This window comes from Lontra canadensis, unplaced genomic scaffold, assembly GCF_010015895.1.
Source record: "Lontra canadensis isolate GAN:19392208 unplaced genomic scaffold, GSC_riverotter_1.0 scaffold7, whole genome shotgun sequence".
NCBI classification, from domain to species: Eukaryota; Metazoa; Chordata; class Mammalia; order Carnivora; family Mustelidae; genus Lontra; species Lontra canadensis.
In genome coordinates this window covers 16,258,414-16,281,011 of record NW_022631001.1, presented here as the reverse complement: position 1 = coordinate 16,281,011, position 22,598 = coordinate 16,258,414, and the positions used below count along the sequence as shown (strand labels likewise).

General features: G+C 40.3%; 1 protein-coding gene across 2 annotated transcripts in view; it reads left to right on the top strand.

Annotated features, from left to right (window-relative positions):
- The window catches only part of ANKRD42 (ankyrin repeat domain 42), a 62,527-nt gene extending 42,802 nt beyond the window's left edge, over positions 1-19,725 (top strand). The window contains exons 11-13 of one of the 2 annotated variants that reach the window (XM_032852956.1): positions 12,668-12,794; positions 15,190-15,331; positions 19,325-19,725. In XM_032852956.1, coding sequence (XP_032708847.1) covers positions 12,668-12,794; positions 15,190-15,331; positions 19,325-19,414 — 359 coding nt within the window. In that variant the 3' untranslated portion in view covers positions 19,415-19,725. The remainder of the gene's footprint in view (positions 1-12,667; positions 12,795-15,189; positions 15,332-19,324) is intronic. The other variant, XM_032852957.1, reaches the window with a different exon arrangement.
- The last annotated feature ends 2,873 nt before the right edge of the window (positions 19,726-22,598 follow it).

The window sequence follows — 22,598 nt, the reverse complement described above, 5'->3', positions numbered from 1 at the left end:
ATTAGTAACATATTTGTTGGTGGGATTTCCTAAAATAGTCTTGTAGTTTCATTATGAAATAAGAACTTATAACTAAGTAAAAAATACTTTTTATTTTTTCTTTCATATGAATTTCATTATGGAGACATATATACCAAAGTTTTAATTTTCATAATTAGCAATGAAGGGCAGTCGTACATCATTAAATGATGTCCTGTTGTGCTTGGGTTGCCGTAACAATATACCATTGATTGAGTGGCTTAAACTGTAGACATTTATTTTCTTACAGTTTTGGAGACTGGAGGTCCCAGGTCAGAGTCTGGCAGAGTCTGTTTCTGGTGAGGTCTCTCTTTCTGGCTTGGAGATAGCCACCTTCTTTCTGTGTCCTTGCATGGGAGAGACTAAGCAAACTTTGGTGTGTCTTCTTATAGGGATACTAATCCCATTGGACCAGGGCCCCACCTTCATGACCTCATCTAATTAATTACCTTTCAAAGGCCCCATCTCCAAATACTATCCCATTAAAAATTAGAACTTCAGGATATGAACTTAGAGGAGACATAAACATTGAGTCCATAATGAAGGGTTAAACATTGAAGTACTCCAAATTAGTACAAGTGGGTGTGTTTCTGTCTTTTAAGGGGACATGTTATTGTCCCCTTGATGCAAATGAATATTCAAGAATGAACAGGACTGTGGCTTATTTTATGTTACATTATTGAACATACTGGATCTCATTTGATGTCTAGTAATTGGAGCAAATTTTAATTCCTCTAACATTTCTACTGGTGGTAAGGCATAGAACTCTTGTGTCAGAACTTATATTTTCCAAAATCCTAATGGTCATTATTTACATTTCCCTAGTGTTTTACACTCATAGAATCCTTCTACATACATCATTCACAGTAAGCCTGTGAAATAGGTAATATCTTTGTTTTCTGTTTCAAGAAAATCTCATTTAGTACAATATTCATATTTGATAAAGAGTCTGATGTTTATTTATTTAAGTAATCTCTACACTCATGACCCTGAGGTCAAGAGTCCAAACCTGAAGTTCTCCATATTTAGGAGTCTGTTTCTTTGTTTTTTTTTGCAGTTTGTCTGGGACAACATCATATACTTGGAGGGTATTATGCCAAGTGAAATAAGCCAGACAGAGAAAGACAAATACCATATGATTTTATTTGTATATGGAATATAAAAAAAAAAGTACAACAGATGAACAAAGAAATAAAGTTTGTGAGAGCTCCCAGAACATTGTCAGGCAGATCGCTAGTCTCCAGGGTTTGGTGAAAGCCTCTTCCCTAGCTAATGCAACCAAGGGAACACCTAAAGATGATGTCAGGGGCTCCTAACAAACAGCCCACCGAGCTCACCCTGTAGTGAGGCTCAGAGTTAATGATCCCTTCAGTATTTCCAGATAGCTTTATTTTAAAGAGCTTTGTTTACTCATTTTTAGAATGGCATGTTGGGGCAGAAGGAGAGCGAGAGAGAGAATCTTAAGGAGGCTCCCAGCCCAGTGCAGGGCCTGATGTAGGGCTTGATCTCACAACCCTGAGATTGTGGCCTGAACCAAAATCAAGAGTTGGATGCTTAACTGACTGAGCCACCCAGGCATCATTAAGTAGCTTTATTAAGATATGATTCACATACCATTCGATTTACCCATAAAAGTTGACACAGTTTAATGTTTCTTAGTATAGTCACAGATTTGTGCAACCATCAGTATAATACATTTTTAAACATTTCCATCACCCCTAGAAGAAACCCCACGTTCATTAGTAACCATTCCCCATTACCCGTACTTTCTTTTAACTTCCTCCCAAACCCCATCACTAGGCAACTACTAATCCATTTTCTTTTTGTATAGATTTACTAATTCTGGGCATTTCCTATGAATGGAATGGTACCATATGTGGTGTTTTGTAACAGGCTTTCACTTAAAACAATGTTTTCAAGGTTTATATACCTTGTAATGTGGATCATTCCTTTTTAATGCCAAATAGTATTCTTGTATGGATATACCAATTTTATCATCAGTTCATCAGTTGATAGACATTTGAGTTGTATTCACAATTCGACTATTATGAATAATGTGAACATTCATATACATCTTTTTGTGTAAACATGTATTTTTCATTTCTCTTGGGTACATACCTTGGTGTTAGTTGGAACTGCTGAGTCATTTGGTAACTCTAGGTTTAACATTCTGAGGAACTTCCAAACTGTTTTCCAAAGTCGTTGCATCACTTCACATTCCCACCAATGATGCATGGGGGTTTCAGTTTTTCCGCATCCTTGCCAATATTTGTTATTGTTTGTCTAATTGATTGAAGCTCTTCTAGTGAGTGTTAAGTGTTATTTCATTGTAGATTCTGTTTTTACTTTTTGTAACTGAAGTATAATTAACATACAGTTTTATTAGTTTCAGGGGTACAACATATTGACTCAACAATTCTATGCCTTACTCAGTGCTTACTTACCATGACAAACATAGTCACCACCTGCCTCCATCAAATATTGTTACAACATTATTGTTTATATTCTCTATGCTGTACTTTTCATCTCTGTGACTTACTTATTTTATAGCTGGATATTTGTGCCTCTTAATCCCTTTTATTTATTTCACCCATCCACCCACCTGGGAACCATCAGTTTGTTCTCTGTATTTAAGAAATTGTTTTTGTTTGTGTGTCCATTTGTTTTGGTTTTTGGAAGTCAAAAATAAGAGAAATCACATGGCATTTGCCTTTTTCTGACTTATTTCATTTAGCATAATACCCTCTAGGTCCATCCACATTGTCACAAATGGCAAGACCTTATTCCTTTTTATGGTTGAGTAATATTGCATTGTATCTGTATACCTTCTCTATTCATTCATCAGTGGACACTTGGGTTGCTCCCATATCTTGGCTATTGTAAATAAGGCTGCAGTAAACAGAGGGGTGCAGATATCTTTTCGATAGCGTTTTCTTTACTTTCTTTCTTTTCTTTTTTTTTTTTTTTTGAGTAAATGCCCGGTAGTAGATTTACTGGATTCTACTTTTAGTTACTATATTTCTGTTTTTAATGTTTTGGGAAACCTCTGTACTGTTCCCTACAGTAGCGGTACCAGTTTATATTTGCACCAACAGTGCACAAGAATTCCCTTTTCCCCACATCCTTGTCAGCACTTGTTATTCTTATCTCTTAGATACTAGCCATTTTGACTCATATGAGGTAGTATCTCATTGTGGTTTTGATTTGCATTTCCCTGATGATTATTGAGGTTGAGCATCTTTTCCTTTTTCTGTCGTCCAACTATTTGTCTTCTTTCAAGAATGTCTATTCAGATCCTCTGCCCATTTTTAATCAGAAATTTGATTTTTAATCAGAATTTTACAAGTTCTTTTTATATTTTAGATACTAACTCCTTATCAGATGCTATCATTGCAAGTATTTTCTGTTCACTAGGTTGTTTTGTTTTATTGATGGTTTACTTCACTGTGCAGAGGTTTTTATTTTGATGTAGTTATAATAGTTTATTTTTGCTTTTGTTTCCCTTGCCTTAGGAGACCTGTCCATTAATATGTTGTTAAGGCCAATGTCAAAGAAATTACTGTGTTATGTTTCTTTCTAAGAGTTTTATGGTTTTATTTGGGTACTTAATATACTTTGAATTTATTTTTGTGTATGGTGTAAGAAAATGGTCCAGTTTCATTCTTTTGTATGTAGCTGTCCAGTTTTCCCAGAACCATTTGTTGAAGAGAATGTCTTTTTCCTTATTGTATATTCTTACTCCCTTCCTGTACATTAATTAATGACCATAAAAACATGGTTTATTTCTGGGCTTTCTGTTTTGTTCTATTGTCTATTTTTGTGCCAGATTTGATTTCTACAGCTTAGTGGTATATCTTGAAATCTGGAATTCTGATGCCTCTAGCTTTGTTCTTTCTTAAGAACAAAGATTCATCTCAGGATCTTATATACTTAACATACAAGTTTTAGGGTTATTTGTTCTAGCTCTGTGAAAAATAACAACAGCTTGTTTTTAAGAGGATTTTTTTTTTAAAGATTTTACTTAAATATTTGATGGAAGAGACAGTGAGAGAACACAAGCGGGGTAAGTGGGAGAGGGAGAAGCAGGCTTCCTGCTGAGCAGGCAGCCCGATGTGGGGCTTGATCCAGAGACCCTGGGATCATGACCTGAGCCAAAGGCAGATGCTTAACGATTGAGCCACCCAGACACCCCAGTAGTGTTTTGATAGGGATTGCATTGAATCTTGGATTACTTTGGGTAGTATGGGCATTATAACCATATTAGTTCTTCCAGTCCATGAGCAAGGTATGTCTTAATATTTGTTTGTGTTGTCTCAATTTCTTTCATTAACCTTCTATAATTTTCAGAGTATCAGTCTTTCATTTCCTTGGTTAAGTTTATTCCTAGGTATTTTATTCTTTTTGGTGCAATTGTAAATGGAATTGCTTTCTTAATTTCTCTTTCTGCTACCTTAGTATATAGAAATGCAGCTGATTTCTGGGTATATTGTACAACTTGACTAATGTCATTTATTACTTGTGGTGGAGTCTTTAGGGTTTTCTATGTGTAGTATCATGTCATCTGTATAGTGATGATTTAACTTATTCCTTACCAATGTGGATGTTTTAAAAGTTTTTGTTACTGTCTGATTGCTGTGGCGAGGACTTCCAGTACTCTGCTGAATTAAAGTGTTGAGAGTGGACATCCTCATCTTGTTCCTAATCTCAGTTTTTCATCATTGAGTATTTTCTGAGCTGCAGGTTTGTCAAATATGGCTTTTATTATATTCAGGTATGTTCCATCTAAATCCATTTTATTGAGAGGTTTTTTTTTTTTTTTTAATCCTGAACAGATGTTGAATTTTGTCAAATGCTTTTTCTGCATTTGTTGAGCCTTGTTTTTATCCTTTGTTTTGTTGAGGAGGTGTATGTATCACGTTGATTGATTTGCAAATTCTGAACCGCCTTTGCATCCCAGAATAGATCCCACTTGATTATGGTGAATGATCCTTTTAATGTATTGTTCAGTGTGGCTTGCTAATATTCCTTTGAGAATTTTTACATCTATGTTTATCATAGATATGGGCCTGTGGTTTTTTTGTTTTTTGTTTTTTCTGGTTGTTGTTTTTGTTTTGTAGTGTCTCTGGTTTTGGTATTAGAGTAATGCTAGTTTTGTTGAATGTAGAAGTTTTCCTTTCATCTATTTTTGGGAATAGTTAGAGGAGAATAGGTATTAACTCTTGTTTAAATGTTTGGTGGAATGCACCTGTGAATACATCTGGTCCTGAATTTCTATTTGTTGGGAGTTTTTTTTATTTTTTATTTTTATTTATTTGACAGAGATCACAAGTAGGCAGGCAGGGGGGCGGGGGAAGCAGGCTCCCTCATGAGTGGAGAGCTGGATGCGGGGCTCAATGCAGGGCTCGATCCCAGGACCCTGAGATCATGACCTGAGCTGAAAGCAGAGGCTTAACCCACTGAGCCACCCAGGCGCCCCTGTTGGGAATTTTTTGAATACTGATTCAGTGTCGTTACTGGTAACAATCTGTTCAGATTTTCTACTTCTTCCTGATTCAGTTTTGGAAGTTTATGTGTTTCTATGAATTTCTTGTAGGCACTTTGTTGGCATGTAATTTTTTATAGTATTCTGTTAAAATCCTTTGTATTTCTGTGGTGTTGGTTGTTAACTTCTCTTTCATTTTGGATTTTACTTGTGTCCTCTCTTTGTCTCTCTGTCTCTCTTTTTTTTTTTTTGTTCTTGTTTTTGTTTTTTGGTTCTTTTTCTAGTTCCTTTAGGTATATGGTTGGATTATTTATATAACATTTTTCTTATTTCTTGAGGTAGGCTTGTTCTATTCTAACTCTCCCTCTTCGAATAGCTTTTGTTACATCCCAAAGATTTAGGACTGTTGTGTTTTCATTTTCCTTTGCCTCCATTTCGTAAAAAATTTCCTCCTTGATTTCTTTGTTGACCCAGCCCCTCTGCTGCCTCTTTGCCCTAGAGCCCTCCTTCTTCTCTTTCTTTGTCCCCCAACCATTGCCTTGCTTTCCTCTTCCTCCTTTCCCTACCTCCTTTTTCCTTGGGCCTGTCTCCCAACCTTTAGCATCCCTCAGATGACTCCGTATTTGTAGAATGTTGTTTAAAGCCATCATGTGTTTGTGCTTTTTTCCACTTTTTTTTCTTGGGATTTATTTCCAGTTTCATAATGTTGTAATTTCAAAAGATGAGGTAATTTCAGTCTTCTTTAACGTATTGAGACTTGTTTCATGGCCTAAATTGATCTATCCTGCAGAATGTTCCATGTCTGCTTGAAAATAATGTGTATCCTGTTGTTTTTGGAAAGAATGTTCTGTATACACCTGTCAAGTTCATTTGGTCTAATGTGTCATTGAAAGACACTGTTTCCTTACTGATTTTCATCCTGGATGATCCATCATTGATCTTACTATATTACATTTCTCCTTTATATCTGTTAATATTTGCTTTATGTATTTAGCTGTTCCACTGTTTGGAGCACAGATATTTATAGTTGTTGTATCCTTTTATTGTATTGACCTGTTAGTCATTATGTAATGCCCTTGTTGGTCTCTTGTTATACTCTTTGTTTTAAAGTCTATTTTGTCTAATACAAATATTTCTACCTCAGCTTTTTTTTTTTTTTTTTTCCAATTCCACTTTATGGGATATCTTTTCCCTTCCTTTCACTTTTAGTCTGTATGTGTCTTTAGGTCTGAAGTGCATTTATAGTTTTTGTTTTCAAGTCTGTTTTATCTGAAAGAAATATTGCTACCTTGACTTGCTTTCTTCCTTTTCCTTTCCCTTTCCATCTTCTTTCCGCTTCTATTTGCATAGAATATCTTTTTCTGTCCTTGCACTTTCAGTCTTTTTGTGTCTTCAGGTCTGAAGTGAATTTTTAGTTTTTGTTTTGTTTTAAAGTCTATTTTACCTGAAATAAGTATTGCTATCTCAGTTTTGTTTTGTTTTCTCTTCTCATCTCTTTTTTTCTTTTCTTTTCTTTCCCTTTCCTTCCTTTTTTTTTTTTTTTTTTTGCTTTCATTTGCTTAGAATATCTTTTTCTGTCCTTCTGCTTTCAGTCTGTAGGTCTTAAGTGAGTCACTTGTGGGCAGGGTATAGGTGGATCTTGTGTTTTATCTATTCTGTCACCCAATGTGTTTTGATTGGAGCATTTAATCGATTTACATTCGAAGTAATTACTTTTTAAAAAGATTTTATTTATTTATTAGTTTGTTAATTTATTAATTTATTTAAGAGAGAGAGTGCACACAAGCGGGGAGGGGCAGAGGGACAGAGAGAGAGAGAATCTCAAGCCGACTTAACTCAGCACAGAGCCTGACTTGGGGCTCAGTCTCACGACCCTGAGATCATGACCTGAGCTGAAACCAGGAGTTGGACACTTAAGTGACTGAGCCACTCAGGAGGCCCTCACCTAGGATATTGTTAAGGGTCTCACCCATGTTCTCCACCATCCTCAAGTCCAGTGAGAATCCTTATGATCATTACTTTAAATTCTCTATCAGACATATTTCTTTTATCTGTATTGTTTAGGTATCTTGCTGCGGATTTGTCCTGTTTTTTTCATTTGGGATATATTCCTCTGTTTTCTCATTTTGTCTACCTCTCTGTGTCTGTTTTTGTGTACTGGGAAAGCCAGCTATGTTTCCTGCTCTTGCAAATAATGGCTTTAAGAAGGATAGGTCCTATAGTGCCTTGCAGTGCAGCATCCCCTGTTCCCCAGAACCTGGCCTCAGAGGGTGTCTCCTTGGTGTATTGCCTGCACCCTGCTGTTATGTCCTGGCTGCTTTTTCCTTCAGTTCATTCATCTGCCGAGGCTCACTTTGCTTGCTGTGGACATCATTTGGTCTCTAGCCAGGGTGAGGTGTACAATTTTAACAAGGTGAGCTCAGGTCTGCTTGCAGAATGAGACCTGCTGCTACTGGGAGGATCAAGGCCCCATAACACTCATTGGTTGGATGACATGGTGTTGGCAAGATTTTTGCAGGTCTTCTGGGAGAGGGGACTGAAGCAAAAAGTAACTGAGAAGGGCAGATCCACTGATGCATAGGAAGGTGGGGCTTGGTGTAGGCAAGTTAGGTACTGAATATTGGCCCTGTGCTGGCTTCTGCAGGCTCTAGAGGGTGGCTTTGTTTTTATGCTGGGGGGCAAGGGAGGGAGAATATGCCTTCCAGCTCCTTTGTTTCTGGAAAGCTCTTCCTGTAAGAGAGTCCCTTCCCTACCCCTCCAGGACTGTCTCTGATGGGAATAAATAACTGTCCCTCGCATGTGCCCCTGGGGTTTTTCAGGCTGCTGCTTCCGAGTGATACATCTGCAGGCTGTTTGTCCTGCTGTTTCTCTAAGGGGGAGGACTCAGCTTCTTATCACTCTCCAGGCTCTTCCAGAACTGAGCCTGCAGATTTTAAAAATTCTGTGCTTGAAGTTGCTCTGGTTTTTAGAATTCACAAAATTCAGCCCCTCTGGCTTTCAGTGCCAAATGTTGTGAGGTTTCGTCTTCCTCCTGTAGACTCCCCAGTGTAATAAACCTTCTAGCCATTCTCAGGGCGGATGTCTCCCTCCTGACTGTGGATGGTTTTGGTCCATTTTGCTCTCCACTGTGTCTCCTCCCTTCCTGCCCTCTTGGATGTGTCCTATTCTTTACCTTTAGTTGTGGAGTTTGTTCTGCTATTCTCTGGTTCTTTTTCTGGGTTATTTATGCTGATGTAGTGTTACCTAATTGTATCCATGGGACGAGGTGAGCTTAGGGCCCTCTTCTTTCACTATCTTCCCAGCTTTCTCTCTATAATCTTTGATATTTTAATTATTGTGTGTCATGGTGTGGACATCTTTGGGTTCATGTTTCTAAGAACTCTGAGCTCCCTAACCTGGATGTTTCTTCCAATCCCCAGGTTATGGATATTTTTAGTTATTACTTCTTCAGTAAGTTTTCTGTCTTTTTAGCTCTTTTTTTCCAGGATCCCTATAATGCAAATATTTGTTCGCTTGATGTTGTCCAAGAGATCCCTTAACCTATCCTCATTTTTTAAAGTCCTTTTTCCTTTTTGCTCTTCACCTTGGGTGCTCTCCTTTACCCTGTCTCCCAGATTATTGATCTGTGTTCTCTGATCTAACGTTGATTCTCTCTAGTGTATTTTTTTTAATCACATTTATTATATTCTTCAACTCTGATTGGTTCTTCTTTATATTTTCTCTCTTTGTTGAAGGTGTCACCAAGTTCATCCACTCTTCAGTCTGATGGGCATCTTTATGCCAATATTCTGAACAATTTATCAGGTGGATTATTTATCCTCATTTCATTTAGGTTTTTTCTACAGTTTTATCTTGTTCTTTAATTTGACTCATTCTCTTCCGTCTCATTTTGCTTGGCTTTCTATGTTTGTTTCTATGAATTAGGCAGAACAGCTACTTCTCTTAAACTTGAAGGAATGGCCTTATGTAGGGATGTCCCTTGTGTTGTGTGTGTGTGGCTGGTGACTTTAGCTGGCTGGCTGTAGGTCCTAGAGCACTCTGCTGGGGCTGCCCTGGTGGCATGGGCAGAGTAGGGGTTGGTGCAGGGCAGGGTATTCCTGGGGCTCCTGTTGCAGAGGGCAGCTGGCTCAGGGCTCTTTGCATTGAGGGCCCCTTGGCAGGACAGGTAGAGCTCAAGTGGGTGCAAGGCAGGGTGTCCCACTGTTCTCTGTACAGAGTGTGTCCTGTCAGGAGAGCTGAGACTGAAGTGGGTGCAAATCAGGATGCCCCAAGGTACTCTGTCCAGGGGGTTCCTCGGTTGAGCGGCTGAAGCTGGTGTGGATGCAGGCCAAGGGGTTCCTTGCACTGTGCTGGGGATTCTCAAGCAAGTCATCCTGAGCCAGCGTGGTATGGGTCTTGATGTTCTAGAGCACTTTGAGTCTGTGACACATTGGCGAGGTGGCTGGAGCTATAGTGAGTATGGACCAGAGTGTCCTGGTGGGCACCACCACAAGGAGCCCGCCTTGGTGGGGCTGGTGTGGGCTAGGGGCCCAGGCTTACTGAGGGGACAGGCTGGCTATGGCCATCAGACCCTGCTTCCATCTGTGCTCTCAAGGTGGAGTGGGAATGTGAGCTCTGCAGCTTGCCAACCGTTTTGATTCAGAGAGAGTTCCAACAGCTGCTCCACTGTTTGACGCGACAGTTTGGATTCTAATTCTACTTGCCCCTTTAAACTTTGCCTTTTTTTCTATGCCTCTGGGCAGATGAATCTGCTCATTGTTCCTCAGTAGGTAGTCCCTTCCCTCTGTAGTTCACAACATCAGGAATGAGGATTCCCTTCACAGTGTCTCTGTCTCTCTCGCTGTTCTCTACGTGGTCTCTCCATCTTTGTGCAGAAGCTGTTCAGTCAGCCCTCGGTTCTGACTCAGGAGCAACTGCTCTATAAATAGGTGTAAATCTAGTGTGTCTGAGGAGGAGGTGAGTTTAGGGTCTTTCATCGCTATCTTGGACTAGAATCTTGCAAAATTTTAAAATTTTGATGAAGTTCGATTTATCTACTTTTTATTTTCTTATTTGTGCTTAAGTTACTTTTTGGTGATTCTATTGAGAATTAGCAAGGACTTAGGACCTCAGAAAATGAGTGGTTGATTTGTAGACTTTCAGTTTACTTTTGAAATTATTTGAGTAAGAGATGTTTTAAGGGGATCATTGTCAGTGAATCACAAAATTTTGAAAAGATGTTTTAGAAAAGAGCAAAGATGTGACTAGAACAGTATCCTATTGTGGTGTGTTTGATAAAATTCTATTTTTAGCCCCTTGCTGTACAGTGACGCTCACTGATAGCTGCCCAGGGTGTTTGCAGATGGTGAAGGTATGAAATCATGTGCTGTCTTCTTGTCCCAATTTAATTTTATTCCAGAGCAAAACCCAAAGGACAAGATGGCCTCTTCTTGGGATACTAGGTTTTGTCAGCACCTACAGGAGACTGGATTTCTTGTCATCCCAGAATTCCTGGAACTATGCCTTAATTCAAAGCATTTTTTAGTAAATTATATTTAAGGATATGGTATCATAGAGCCCTATTTCCATTTGAAGTTTGACTCTTGACTCAACATTCCTGTCACATGTCATCCATCATCCACTTAGTCACCTTCAGTGACAAGATACTCATTATTTCTCAGGGGTCCCATTTTCATCTAACAGTGTTTGTGAGGATTAAAATGTATAAGGAAATTAGTATAGTGTCCACAAATACATGATAGCTCTTACTGTTTCTGCTGAAATGTTTCTCCTTTGTTGAGTTAAAATGTCTCTTCCTGGAGCTAATCTCATTTAATCCTACCTTTTACCTCTTATGACTCTATAGAATAGCTCTTTCACAACATAGCCTTCAAATATTAGAGAATTAATATTATTATTTTTTAAAGATTTATTTGACAGAGATCACAAGTAGAGAGGCAGGTAGAAAGAGAGGAGGAAGCAGGCTCCCCGCTGAGCAGAGAGCCCAATGGGGCTCGATCCCAGGACCCTGAGATCATGACCTGAGCTGAAGGCAGAGGCTTCAACCCACTGAGCCACCCAGGTGCCCCGAGAATTAATATTATTTTTTAAAGAATTATTATATAAGCTAAATAGCCACAGTTCTTTTGATCTCTTCTTCTGTAACTTTTTTTTTTTTAATTGTCTCTACTTGGTTGTTAGTGGTTACAGTGGTTTCCAAACCTGTCTGCACATCAAAATTGTCTAAGGGACTTTTACTAAGTACCAGTAGTGCCTGAATGTGTAGGTCTGGTACAGGACACAAATGTATATTTTTAAAGAGTACCCCAGTTGATTCTGATATATGCAGTTTGGAACCTGCAGCTCTATAGCCTACTGAGAGATAAATCACAGTGTTAAGTGTTAGGGAGAAGAGGCTGTGACTTGCTAACCTGGCCCCATAAAGGAGGGTTTCTCAACTTCTGCACTATTGATATTTTGGGCCAGATGCTTATTTGTTGAGGGGGAGTCTCCTTTGTGTTTTAAGATTTTAGTAGCGTTCCAAGCCTCTAGATGCCACTAGTCTATTTCTCTCCATCCCCCAAGTGTGACAAGCAAAAATGTCTCCAGATGTTGCCACATGTCCTTTGGGGGAGAAAGTCATCCCAAGTTAAGAGCCACTGCCACAAAGAATAGAAAAATCCTAGTTTTGGTAGTTGGATAATAGCTAAAAGCAGCTCTCAATACTTCTTTCTCTCAGTGTTCTCTTGCATAAATAGATATTACAAGTGATTAATCATAAAATTGGGGGCTGGGTTAGGTCTGGCTTATTTTAAATATATCAATCATATTCTAGTTTTTCTAATTTTCTTATATAAAGTAGACTATGCATGGTCTTGTAATGTACCATGAATCGTAAGAAACCGCGGTCGTCTTTAAAGCTTCCTGTTTATAGTATTAATAGCTGTATCAATTGATACATCCTCTAATAGCAGGAAAAGAGTCCTCCACGTAGGTCTTTAAGTGCTTGTTTATTCTGATATTTTGTTACTGATATTTCCCCTTCTATGTATATGCCACCTTCCTTCCACCCCCTGCCCAGAGCACTCAGCACCGGCTCTAGCAGAAGCACATACTCAGGACCAGCATCCTGTGAGCATACGAGTTGTTGTCGGTCTAATCTAGGTTTGTATTCAATTTGTCTTGCAGTGAGAGCTTATAAGAAAATTGTTGAATTGAGACACATGCTGGAAATTGCTGAGAGCAACTTTAAACACCTGGGAGGGATAACAGAAGAAGATCTAAAGCAGAAGAAAAACCAGCTTGAGTCTGAAAAGTAATGTCCTCAAAACTCAAATGGTTTGTTTTAATTACCTTTCTAAATTCTGTGTGAAGGTTTGTTGATGAACAACTTGTTTTTCCATCCTTAGCAAAGAATGTAAGGTTCTATCCAGTTTTTCTCTTAAGGCCCCAGACAGAGAAGGTGTTAAGAGTATTTTTAGCTGTGGTAAAATATACATAACATGAAATGTATCCTCTTAACCATTTTTAAGTGTACAATTCAGTAGTGTTAAGTACTTCTACAGTTTTGTACAACCAATCTCCTGAACTCTCTTCATCTTATAAAACTGAAACTCCAGAGTTACGACTTTTTAAAAGAATATATTTATTTTAGAGAGTGAGTGAGCATGAGTAGGGGGAGAGGAAGAGGGAGAACGGCAAGCAGATTAACTGCTAAGCTGGGGGCCCGACATGGGGCTCAGTCCCAGGACCCTGAGCTCATGACCTGAGCTGAAATCAAGAGGCAGATGCTCAACTGGCTGAGCCACCCAGGAGCCCCAAGACTTTTTTTTTTTTTTTTTTTTTGAAACCATGGCTATTGAAACCAACCGCCTCTAACCATTCCTATCCAGTTGGACTGGAAGGGTGGGAGGGGGGAGCCAGAATTTGAACCTGAGTCTGTTGGACTCCAAACCTGTTATCTAAGATGACTATGGTTCGGAACTTTTAATTCTAACAATAGCATTTCACTGTGAAGTGGTTATACAATTGATGTGATTTTGAACAGATTCTTTTTTTCAAGATCGCTTTGCCTTTGAGCCAGAATGTACTTTCACTTCAGCTGAGACTAAAGTGTGTCTTCTGAGTGAGCTTTAATACTTCTCTAGCATTGGTTCTCCACTTCGTGTTGAGTACATCTTAAGACATATTCTTTAGGTACAAATTCCTGCTTTTAGGTCTAATTGTCAAGAAAAACTGGGTAAGTATTGGTTTGAGGGATGTCCTCTTGATTTTGTTGTTATCTGTTAGTTAGATCAGAGTCAAAATACGACAAAGCATGGTTGTATTACTGTGTCCTGGGAATGATTTTTCCCTTCTTATTTGCTGAATTCTAGGCTTGCACAGTGGGCATTCTTCTTCCCTATTCTCAGTCTCAGCCCCGCACACTTCCATACCGGAGCTACTGCCGAATGCTCTTAGATCACCCTCCTGGGAACCTGACATCCTACCTAGATTGCCTTGGGAATTCTCTTCTCCCCACCCTCCAGCAATAAGGCAGAAGAATACCCTGGTTCAAGTCACATCATCTCTTCTCTGATTTACTTATTTGTCTGGGATAGGTCTCCCAGCTTCCTGTCTCTGCCCCCTAATTCCCACTCCCCCATTCCCTGCAGTCTGTTCTCAACACAGTGTCCAGAAAAATCATGTTAAAACTTAGGTACAGTAAATCTCAAATACCTTTGAAAGAAGCCAGGCACACAAAAATATGTAGTACACAATTTCATTTATAAGCATAGGCAAAACTAACCTAACATGATAGATATTCAGAAGGGGATTCCTATGGGAAATGAAGGTTGCCTGGGAGAGGCATGGGGGACCTTTCTAAGGCAATTGAAATATTCTATATCTTGGTCGTGGTCGTGTTCACAGGCTTTACACATTAATCGAAACTCACATTCAGTTGATATTTGTGTATTTTACTCATAGTAACTTACAAACCATTTAAAAACTACAAAAGCAAAAGAAAAGAAATCTCAGTTCATGCCATTTCTCTGCTCAGACTCGCTGGTGGCTTCCCACTTCGCTCAGAGTGAGAGCCTGGGTCCTTGCTGTGACTTCGAAGGCCCTGCTTTTCTGGCTCCCGTTGGCCTCCCCCAACCTATTGCTCTTCCTTTAAACTACCGCAGCCACATTGGCTTCTGCTTTTCTTCCAGTTGGCCAGGCATACTTCCACCTTAGAGTCTTTACCCTTGCTCTGCCCTCTATCTGGAATGCTCTTCCCCCGGATGTCTGCTTGGTTACCTCTCTTATTTCCTTTGGGACTCTGTTCAGAAGACCCCTTCTCAGTAAGGCGTTCCCTGGCCACTGTGTACAAAGTGTTAGTCCTCTGCTCGACAACATCTGATATCAATCACTTTTTCTTGCTTTATTTTTTTCTCCCTTAGCATTTTTCACCTTCCCCATACTATATATTTGTTTGTTTGTGGTCTTTCTTCCTCCACTGCTCAAGTAGGCTCCAGGAGGGCACGTTGGGCCTGTTTTGTTCATTGCGTTATCGCTGGTGTCTAGATCAGTACTGGCTCATAGTAGACTCCCCATTCATACTTGTCAAGTAAATTATTTCTTTGTTTTATTTGCTGTACATGCAATGCCTGGATGCTTTTCACTGTGGCTAAAAATAATTGTTAGCTGATACTGGAGATTGAGAACAAATTTTTTTTTTCCGACAGGACTATCAAGGAGCTGCAGGACCAGCTGGAGTACGAACGGCTTCGTAGAGAAAAATTAGAAGGTCAGCTGGATGAGTGTCGTGCAGAGGTGGATCAGCTCAGGGAGACACTGGAAAGGACTCAGGTCCCCAACTTTGCTGTGGTTGGTGTCCTCCTTAGCACATTTCTTTCTCTCAAGAAGTATAGAAGAGTAGCTAAGAGCATAAGCTTTGGACTAGGACTTTGGGTTTGGTTCTTGGCCACAACCTTTTTTAGTTTGGACAAGTCATTTCACCTCTTGGCCGTACTTTTATTTTTATTTATTTATTCTAAAGATTCCATTTTTTTATTTGACAGAGATCACAAGTAGGCAGAGAGGCAGGCAGAGAGAGAGGGAGAAGCAGGCTCCCTGCTGAGCAGAGAGCCGGATGTGGGGCTCAATCCCCGGACCCTGAGATCATGACCTGAGCCAAAGGCAGAGGCTTAACCCAGGAGCCACTCAGGCACCCCTTGGCCGTACTTTTAAACTGGAGATAATGATTTATACTTTGTAAAGTGTTGTAAAGACTAAAGGAATGTATCTCTCTACATGGCTATATCTTTATGTATAATACATGATCTGTACACACACATACATATGTATCCATATAGGTACCGGTTAGAACAACATCCTCATTCATAAGTGTACAGTGTTACTGAGACATAGAAGGAAAAAATACTTTTTTAAAAAGATTTTATTTATTTATTTGATAGACAGAGATCACAAGTAGGCAGAGAGGCAGGTAGAGAAAGAGGAAGAGAAGCAGGCTCCCTGCTGAGCAGAGAGCTGCCTCGGGGCTCCATCCTAGGACCCCAGGACCATGACCTGAGCCGAAGGCAGAGGCTTTAATCCACTGAGCCACCCAGATGCCCCAAAGCTTTTTTTTATTGTTAAGATTTTATTTATTTATTTGATAGAGATAGTGAGAGAGGGAATACAAGTAGGGGGAGTGGGAGAGGGAGAAGCAGGCGTTTCACTGAGCGGGGCTTGATCCCAGGACCCTAGGATCATGACCTGAGCTGAAGGCAGACGCTTAACGACCGAGCCACCCAGGCACCAGAAAAAATAATTTTTTAATAAGCAGACTGATAAGAATTCCCAGACAGCTAAAGTATGTATATTTTAACATTCTAAATGGCCAGAATAAAGTAGAATCGAGTCCATGTAAGATAGCTTCAGCTCATCAAAAGAAGTTTTTAGTATATGTGATGCCAAAATAAGCCTATCCTCAAAAGAAGTTTGAAGAGTAGAAAGGAGCCAGGGTGGGAGTTGTTGGGGCATCCCTTTATTCAGATTACAGAGTAATGAAAGCTAACTCTTGTAACACTTCACCTCTACAAAGTTCTTTCAGGTGTTATCATATGTCATTTGATCTGCCCTCATTTAACATGTGAGGAAACCGAGGCTCAGAGAGGTTAAGTGACTTGTCTCAATTCACACAGCTAGTAATGGTGGGACCAGTGTTTAATTTCTAGCTTTTGACCCCATAGCCTTAGCTCTTCTCATAATTTATAGCTAGAAATATGAATTTGGAATTCAGAATATAGCTCTGAAATACAGAAAGATGCTTTCGAGTGACAGGAAGGACAACTCTGTAGAAGGAAGCTGAAAAGAAATGAACGTGGAAAACAGATACAAAAAACAAATAGCGAAAAGCAGGTGGAGTATAGAGAATAGAGTGAAAACAGCAGGAAACCCCCAGCGGTGCTTGTATTAGGGCCGCCTTATCTCAGAGTAGACAGGCAGAGAGCACCCTGGGGACACACTGTGACCCTCATTCTCTCCTGTGAGTGAAGACAGCCGTGATGTGGCCCTTGGGGAAGCTCATGTGACACGGTGTAGGGCTTCAGGTAGGCTTCATATTTTCCTTCTGTACGGACATGTTTTCTTCAGTCATCACGGGTGAGTTAATTCTGTTCCAGACCCGTATCACCTCGAACCTGTTTACGAAAAAGCACTTCCTGGCTCCTTATATTTTGCACAAACTTATCATTAGTTTCTAATAGCCACCTTTAAAATATTAAAATAGTCTGTGTGCTTGTTGTAAAATGGTAAAAACAGGGAAGTTGTTCCCTCCCACACCAAGTCCCAGTCTCTGGAGGAAGCTATGGGGAACCATTTGGTAGGCCTCATGTTCCACAATGTTCGATTCATTTACAAACACGTATGTGTATTTGTCTGCATGTACAAATTCAAATGCTTTCGCAGCGTTTCAGTATTTCACCAGTCCTTAGTTTCCCAAGAGATGTCGTTAATTATAATAACCCATTCTCTTCAGTTTTGTGGTGCTTACCTTGTACCACGCTTAGCCCCCGGGGGGAATTTTGCACAGACAGGCCAGCCCTTGCAGTCACAGGCTGTCGGCTAGAGACTAGGGGACACTTACTTCCATCAATGACCGCTGACAGTCCCAGACGGGTTGTTGCCTTGTCACTCTGGGGCAGGCACTCTGCCGACCCTGCCGCCACAACAGGAATGTGTTGTTTTGTCTCGCTCCTAGATGCCTCAGAGAGTACCCGAGCCTCACCTTTTGAGTCCTTGCACGTTGATTTGTCTGCCTAGAATACTAATGCTTTTTAGTGACCGTTTAAAGTATTTTCTAACCCTGAAGTGTCTGTTTTCAGGGTTGGGTTTGAGTCCATACTCTCTAGCACATCCTCCCTCTAAACTTTGCTCTCTACCAACAGTGTGTGGGTTTTCAGGAGAGCTGACTCGAGGGCTCTGTCCTCTGGGCCCATTGTTTTTTGCAGCCCTGCTCGAGGTTAATTGAATTTTTGTGAATGAGCGAATGTTGCCGACCTCTAATGGCAGCTGCAGTCCCGGCACTGCTTTTCTGCAAAAGCTTCTGAGTCTCAATTTCATCTTTAAAAAGGGGAAAGCCCTTACCTCACGAGATTGTATTGATGTTAAATGAAATACTGTATGGAAATACTGAGGTATTTTCTATCTGGTAGTATTCATAGTATTTCTATTCCCCCTTCGGCATATCCTTTTCTCCTTTTTCCTTCCTTTCGTTTTCTGTAATCAAGTTGAATAAATATTGTCAGTAGATAAGTAAATGCGTAGAGCCCAGTGCTTCCGAGAGTAGGAGGAGTTAGTTTATTTGGGAGTCTAAATATATAAAGTAGAAGTAAAATTGAACTTTCCATTCAGTGATCATTTCTATAGATTCTTCAAGAAATTCTGCCTCAGTCTCCTGCCACCTTCTGGTCAGGACCTACGATTACATTCAGCTGTACCTTAAAGACTCTGCCCTGCAAAACAATCTGAGAATAGTGTAATTTCTATCCAGGAAACAATTTCTCAGGGTAGTCTCTTACGATTGTCTGACGTATATAATGCACTTAACTAGTTTTTGATAATAATAACTATTACTGTTTTGATAACTATTTTTGTAGCCCAAGGGTGTGGGCAGGAACAGCTTGGGGAGTAAGTTCAGGGGTCTGCCCAGCCCTGCCCAGGGTCTTGTGCCTTGTGCTGTTCTCGGAGCCCCTGCATTCAGCTCTTTCCAGACCAGCTGGATGCGGGGAGAATTAGTTATAAAGGATTAACATCCAGTGAGCATCTACTCTATTTCTAGCCCTCACTTGCTCCTTCCCATACCATTCATTAAGTGAGCCCTCTGTGCTGGGTCCCGATGATATTGTGATGGATGCGAAATATTTGGAAACAGTGGCAGACAGAGTAGATAGTAGAGGGATGTTCTGTAAACACAGAGGAGGGAATGGAGGAACCAAGAAACGTGATTCCTAGAACTATGGGGCTTGCAACGATTCCAGGCTTTCTAACACTGCCCAAGTCAGGTAGCAGTACACTGAGAAGTGCTAGGCTAAGATAAAAGCAGAAATCACTAGGTGTTCTCTTTTGGGGATGGGATATATTGGGTAGAGACAGGACTGGTTGATTTCTCTAGGTGTCCTCTAGTCTGTGAGGCAGCACAGAATACATGTACTGGTCCTTCAGATTGGAAAATTTACACAAAGTCCTAAAAGAAATTGAATCCAGAGTTGAAAATAATAGCATGGCTCAATTTTTCCTGTGGAACAGATAATGGAGAAAGATAACATTGTGTCTAGAGTAGTTATCTCATTTGGCCCTCTTTTCCTTTGTTTTTAGGAAGATGACTCTTCTTGTGAGTCAAGCAAAGAGAAGAGGCGAATTAAGAAAAAGGTGTCTTCTGGGGGAGTTTTTGTGAGAAGATACTAATCAGTGGAATAACTTTAAATAAACTTAATTTTTCTTGTAAATTGATATAAATGTAAATCTATACAAATTCTCCTCAAGAGTTCGTGTTATGTACGATTCCAATTCTGAAGGCAGAGATATGTTATAGTATCAAAGGGATTGCTAAAATTCTATGCACTCAGCTGGGCTCCCCCTCCCAGAATATTTTTTAATATATTTATGTAGGCAAGACTCTACATTTATGAGGAATTAATTTTACAAGTATTAACACAAACTTTATAAGTGTAGTAATTGAAAGAAATATAGACATTAAAAATTATCTTTTATTTTCTAGAGAGTATTATATTTTAAACTTTTCAAATGACTTAAAAAGCATCTGGAGTTGGGAGAAAATGCAAAATGAGTAAAAGGGCATCTTTAGAGTAACAACCAAACTACTCTGGAAAGTTTTATATAAAATAAAACTATGCTCTTGTAAAAGAAAAAAAACCTGTATGTTTGCTAAAAATACTGATTTAAATAATATGTTTTAGGATTCAACCCATTTTTGTCTTGCAAGCTTTATAAGAAAGCAATATAAATATGAGGCCGACTGGACAGGATAATAGACACTTGGCTTATTATTCTCTCTTCTCTCCCCCTGCTGTTGCAGACCAAAAAGCAACAGGATTTCGTTTCAGTTCTGACTTCATGCCCTCCTTTCTAACTCTACCCACTTCCTCCTCAATGTAGCCAATTTGTGACTTGGGCGGTTGTCTGGATCTGCCTCCCTGTGAAAGGCAGCCGCCTTCTCTCCACACACCAGACTGCCCACCCTCTGGGCTCTGGCACGTACTCTCCCTGAAAAGCCATTCTGACGTAGCATCATTGGGACCAGTTTGCCCAGACGTGAGCGTGTTTGCACGCGAGACCAGTTCGGGCTGGTCGGGGGTCTGTAAGCAAGTTTTAAAAAATGCCTTATCAATTCTTTTTGATAACCTTGATAATCAGTACTGTTAGTTTCTCTGTGGTTTGCAAGAGGCCTTCGATCTGTAATAAAACATTTATTTGATACTTAGTATGGGTTAGTCCTGTGCCCAGTCCTGTCCACGTATTATCTTGTAATTCTCAGCACAGCAGTAGGAGACAGAGTTTACAGATGGGATTTGTGCAGAATCATGCAGCACAGTGGAGCCAGGATTCTAATCTTAGCAGGGCAAGTTCAGAGTCTGCAATCTTAACTACAGGAATCCCCAAATCCAGTTTCTCACCTCCTGGGATTACACACAGCCTTCCATCCAGCCTGGTGACCCTAAAGTGAATCCAGGCCCCATCTCCAGTCTCTCTACCAGTGCAGTAGGAAATAACTAGAAGAGTGTTGTCACAGAAGCATCCGCCCTTGAAGGAAGAGGTTCCCTGGTTGTCCCCCAGTGCCTTTTCTCCTTTTTCCACAGTGTTAGGAACTACCTGGGCTTGTGGCTGCTCAGGATAAAAGCTGACGTCCTAGTCTCTCTTGCAGCTAAGACACCAAGTTGTGGCCAATAGTGTGTGAGCAAAAACAGTGTGTATATAACCTCGCGGTCATGACCTTAAAGGGAAGGGGCTTGCCCACTTGTCCCTTTCCACTTCGGAATGTGAATATGGTGGTGAGTCATTGGACCCTGTGAATGAGGGCAACACCAGGGACAGCAGAACAAGAAGACAAAAAGGATCCTGTGCCTGGATACCTGGAGCTGACACACTAGCCTGGGAATGTGTATACCTAGACTGTAGGTAAGTGAGAACGTAAACCTCCTTGTTCTTAAACCATTTTTATTCTGGGTCAGTTACAGCCACTGAATCAAAACTGTAATACAATCCTGAAATTATACATATTTAATCATAAATCACATATATGTATTATTGTCCGGTTATGCAGGTGTTATATAACATCCTGTTGTGTGTCCTGTTATGTGATGTTTCCCCACCACAACCAATTCTTGGATTTTCTGGACACCATTTGGGTGTTCCAACATTTCAGTTCTGACACTAACTTCCCAGTTAGCGTCTGACTCCACAGCTTGAGCTCAGTCCCAAAAGAAGGTCGCCACTTCAGACACCCTTTTGCAAGTCCCACTTTGTCACTGATACTTCTGACTAATCAGCAGTTCAGGAAACCCCCTCCTCAGGTTCCAGTTGGTTGGAATGACCAGTATAATAGAAAGGATACATCCCAGGAACAGCCAAATGGAGGAGATACAGATGGCAAAGTGTGAGTGAGAGGTGCCTGGGGCTTCCATGACCTTCCGTGTGCCACCCTCTGATCACCCTGATGTGTTCCTTGGATTGGCCAGTGGGAACTGAACTCAACCTGCAGCTCCTCTCCTGTCTTCTCCCTTTCCCAGCGGTTGCGTTGGGAGGTCAGGGAGGCTGAGAGTTCCAGTCTATAATCACGCCTTGGTCTATCTGGCAACCAGTCCCCATTCTGAAGTTACAGAAGGGCTCCCGGGCACATGTCCTCTCAGCATACAGAATACACACTTACTATTCAGGAAATCTGGAGGATTTTAAGAGTTTTGTGCCAAGAAAACAGAAGCTTGTAACTACCCCTATCAAGAAAGTGCAAGGGTTTTAGGAGATCTGTGCCAGAAATTGGGGACAAAGACCAAATATATATAGATCTCTATATATTTCCACATTATGTTTTTTACACAAAAATTGGAGTGAAGATGTTAGATATAAGTACAAATGTTTTTCCCCATGCCTTAGTTGTTTGTCCATCTCTTGACACAGAGGCCTCAACTTGTAGGTGACGAGAGCCCCGAGTAAGAAAGAGCCTGCCTGGCATATGAAGACTGTGTGGCTTGTCTGCTGTATAGCCCTGGTAACCACGGTTGTAGGAAGTTACAACTGGGTGACCTCAACTTCATTTAGCTTGTTTTTTCAGCTGCAAAATAAGGATATTACCACCCATCTAAGAGGACTGCTTTGAAAAAAAGAAAAGGTGAGCTGATAGAGATTATTTAGCACATTCCCTCTTGTATAGTCATGGCCGCTATTAGTCAACAATGACAATCACTAAGTTCAGCGTTGGTGACACTGCTTTTTCCATTGCTTGGGTTTTTTTCTTTACATTAAAAAAATACTACATACTGTTAAATATTCATGTATCTAAATTCTTGAAGACTGACAAAAATGGGAATTATAAACTTTGATTTGTTTTTCAAATAAGCTGAAGGGTTTTTAC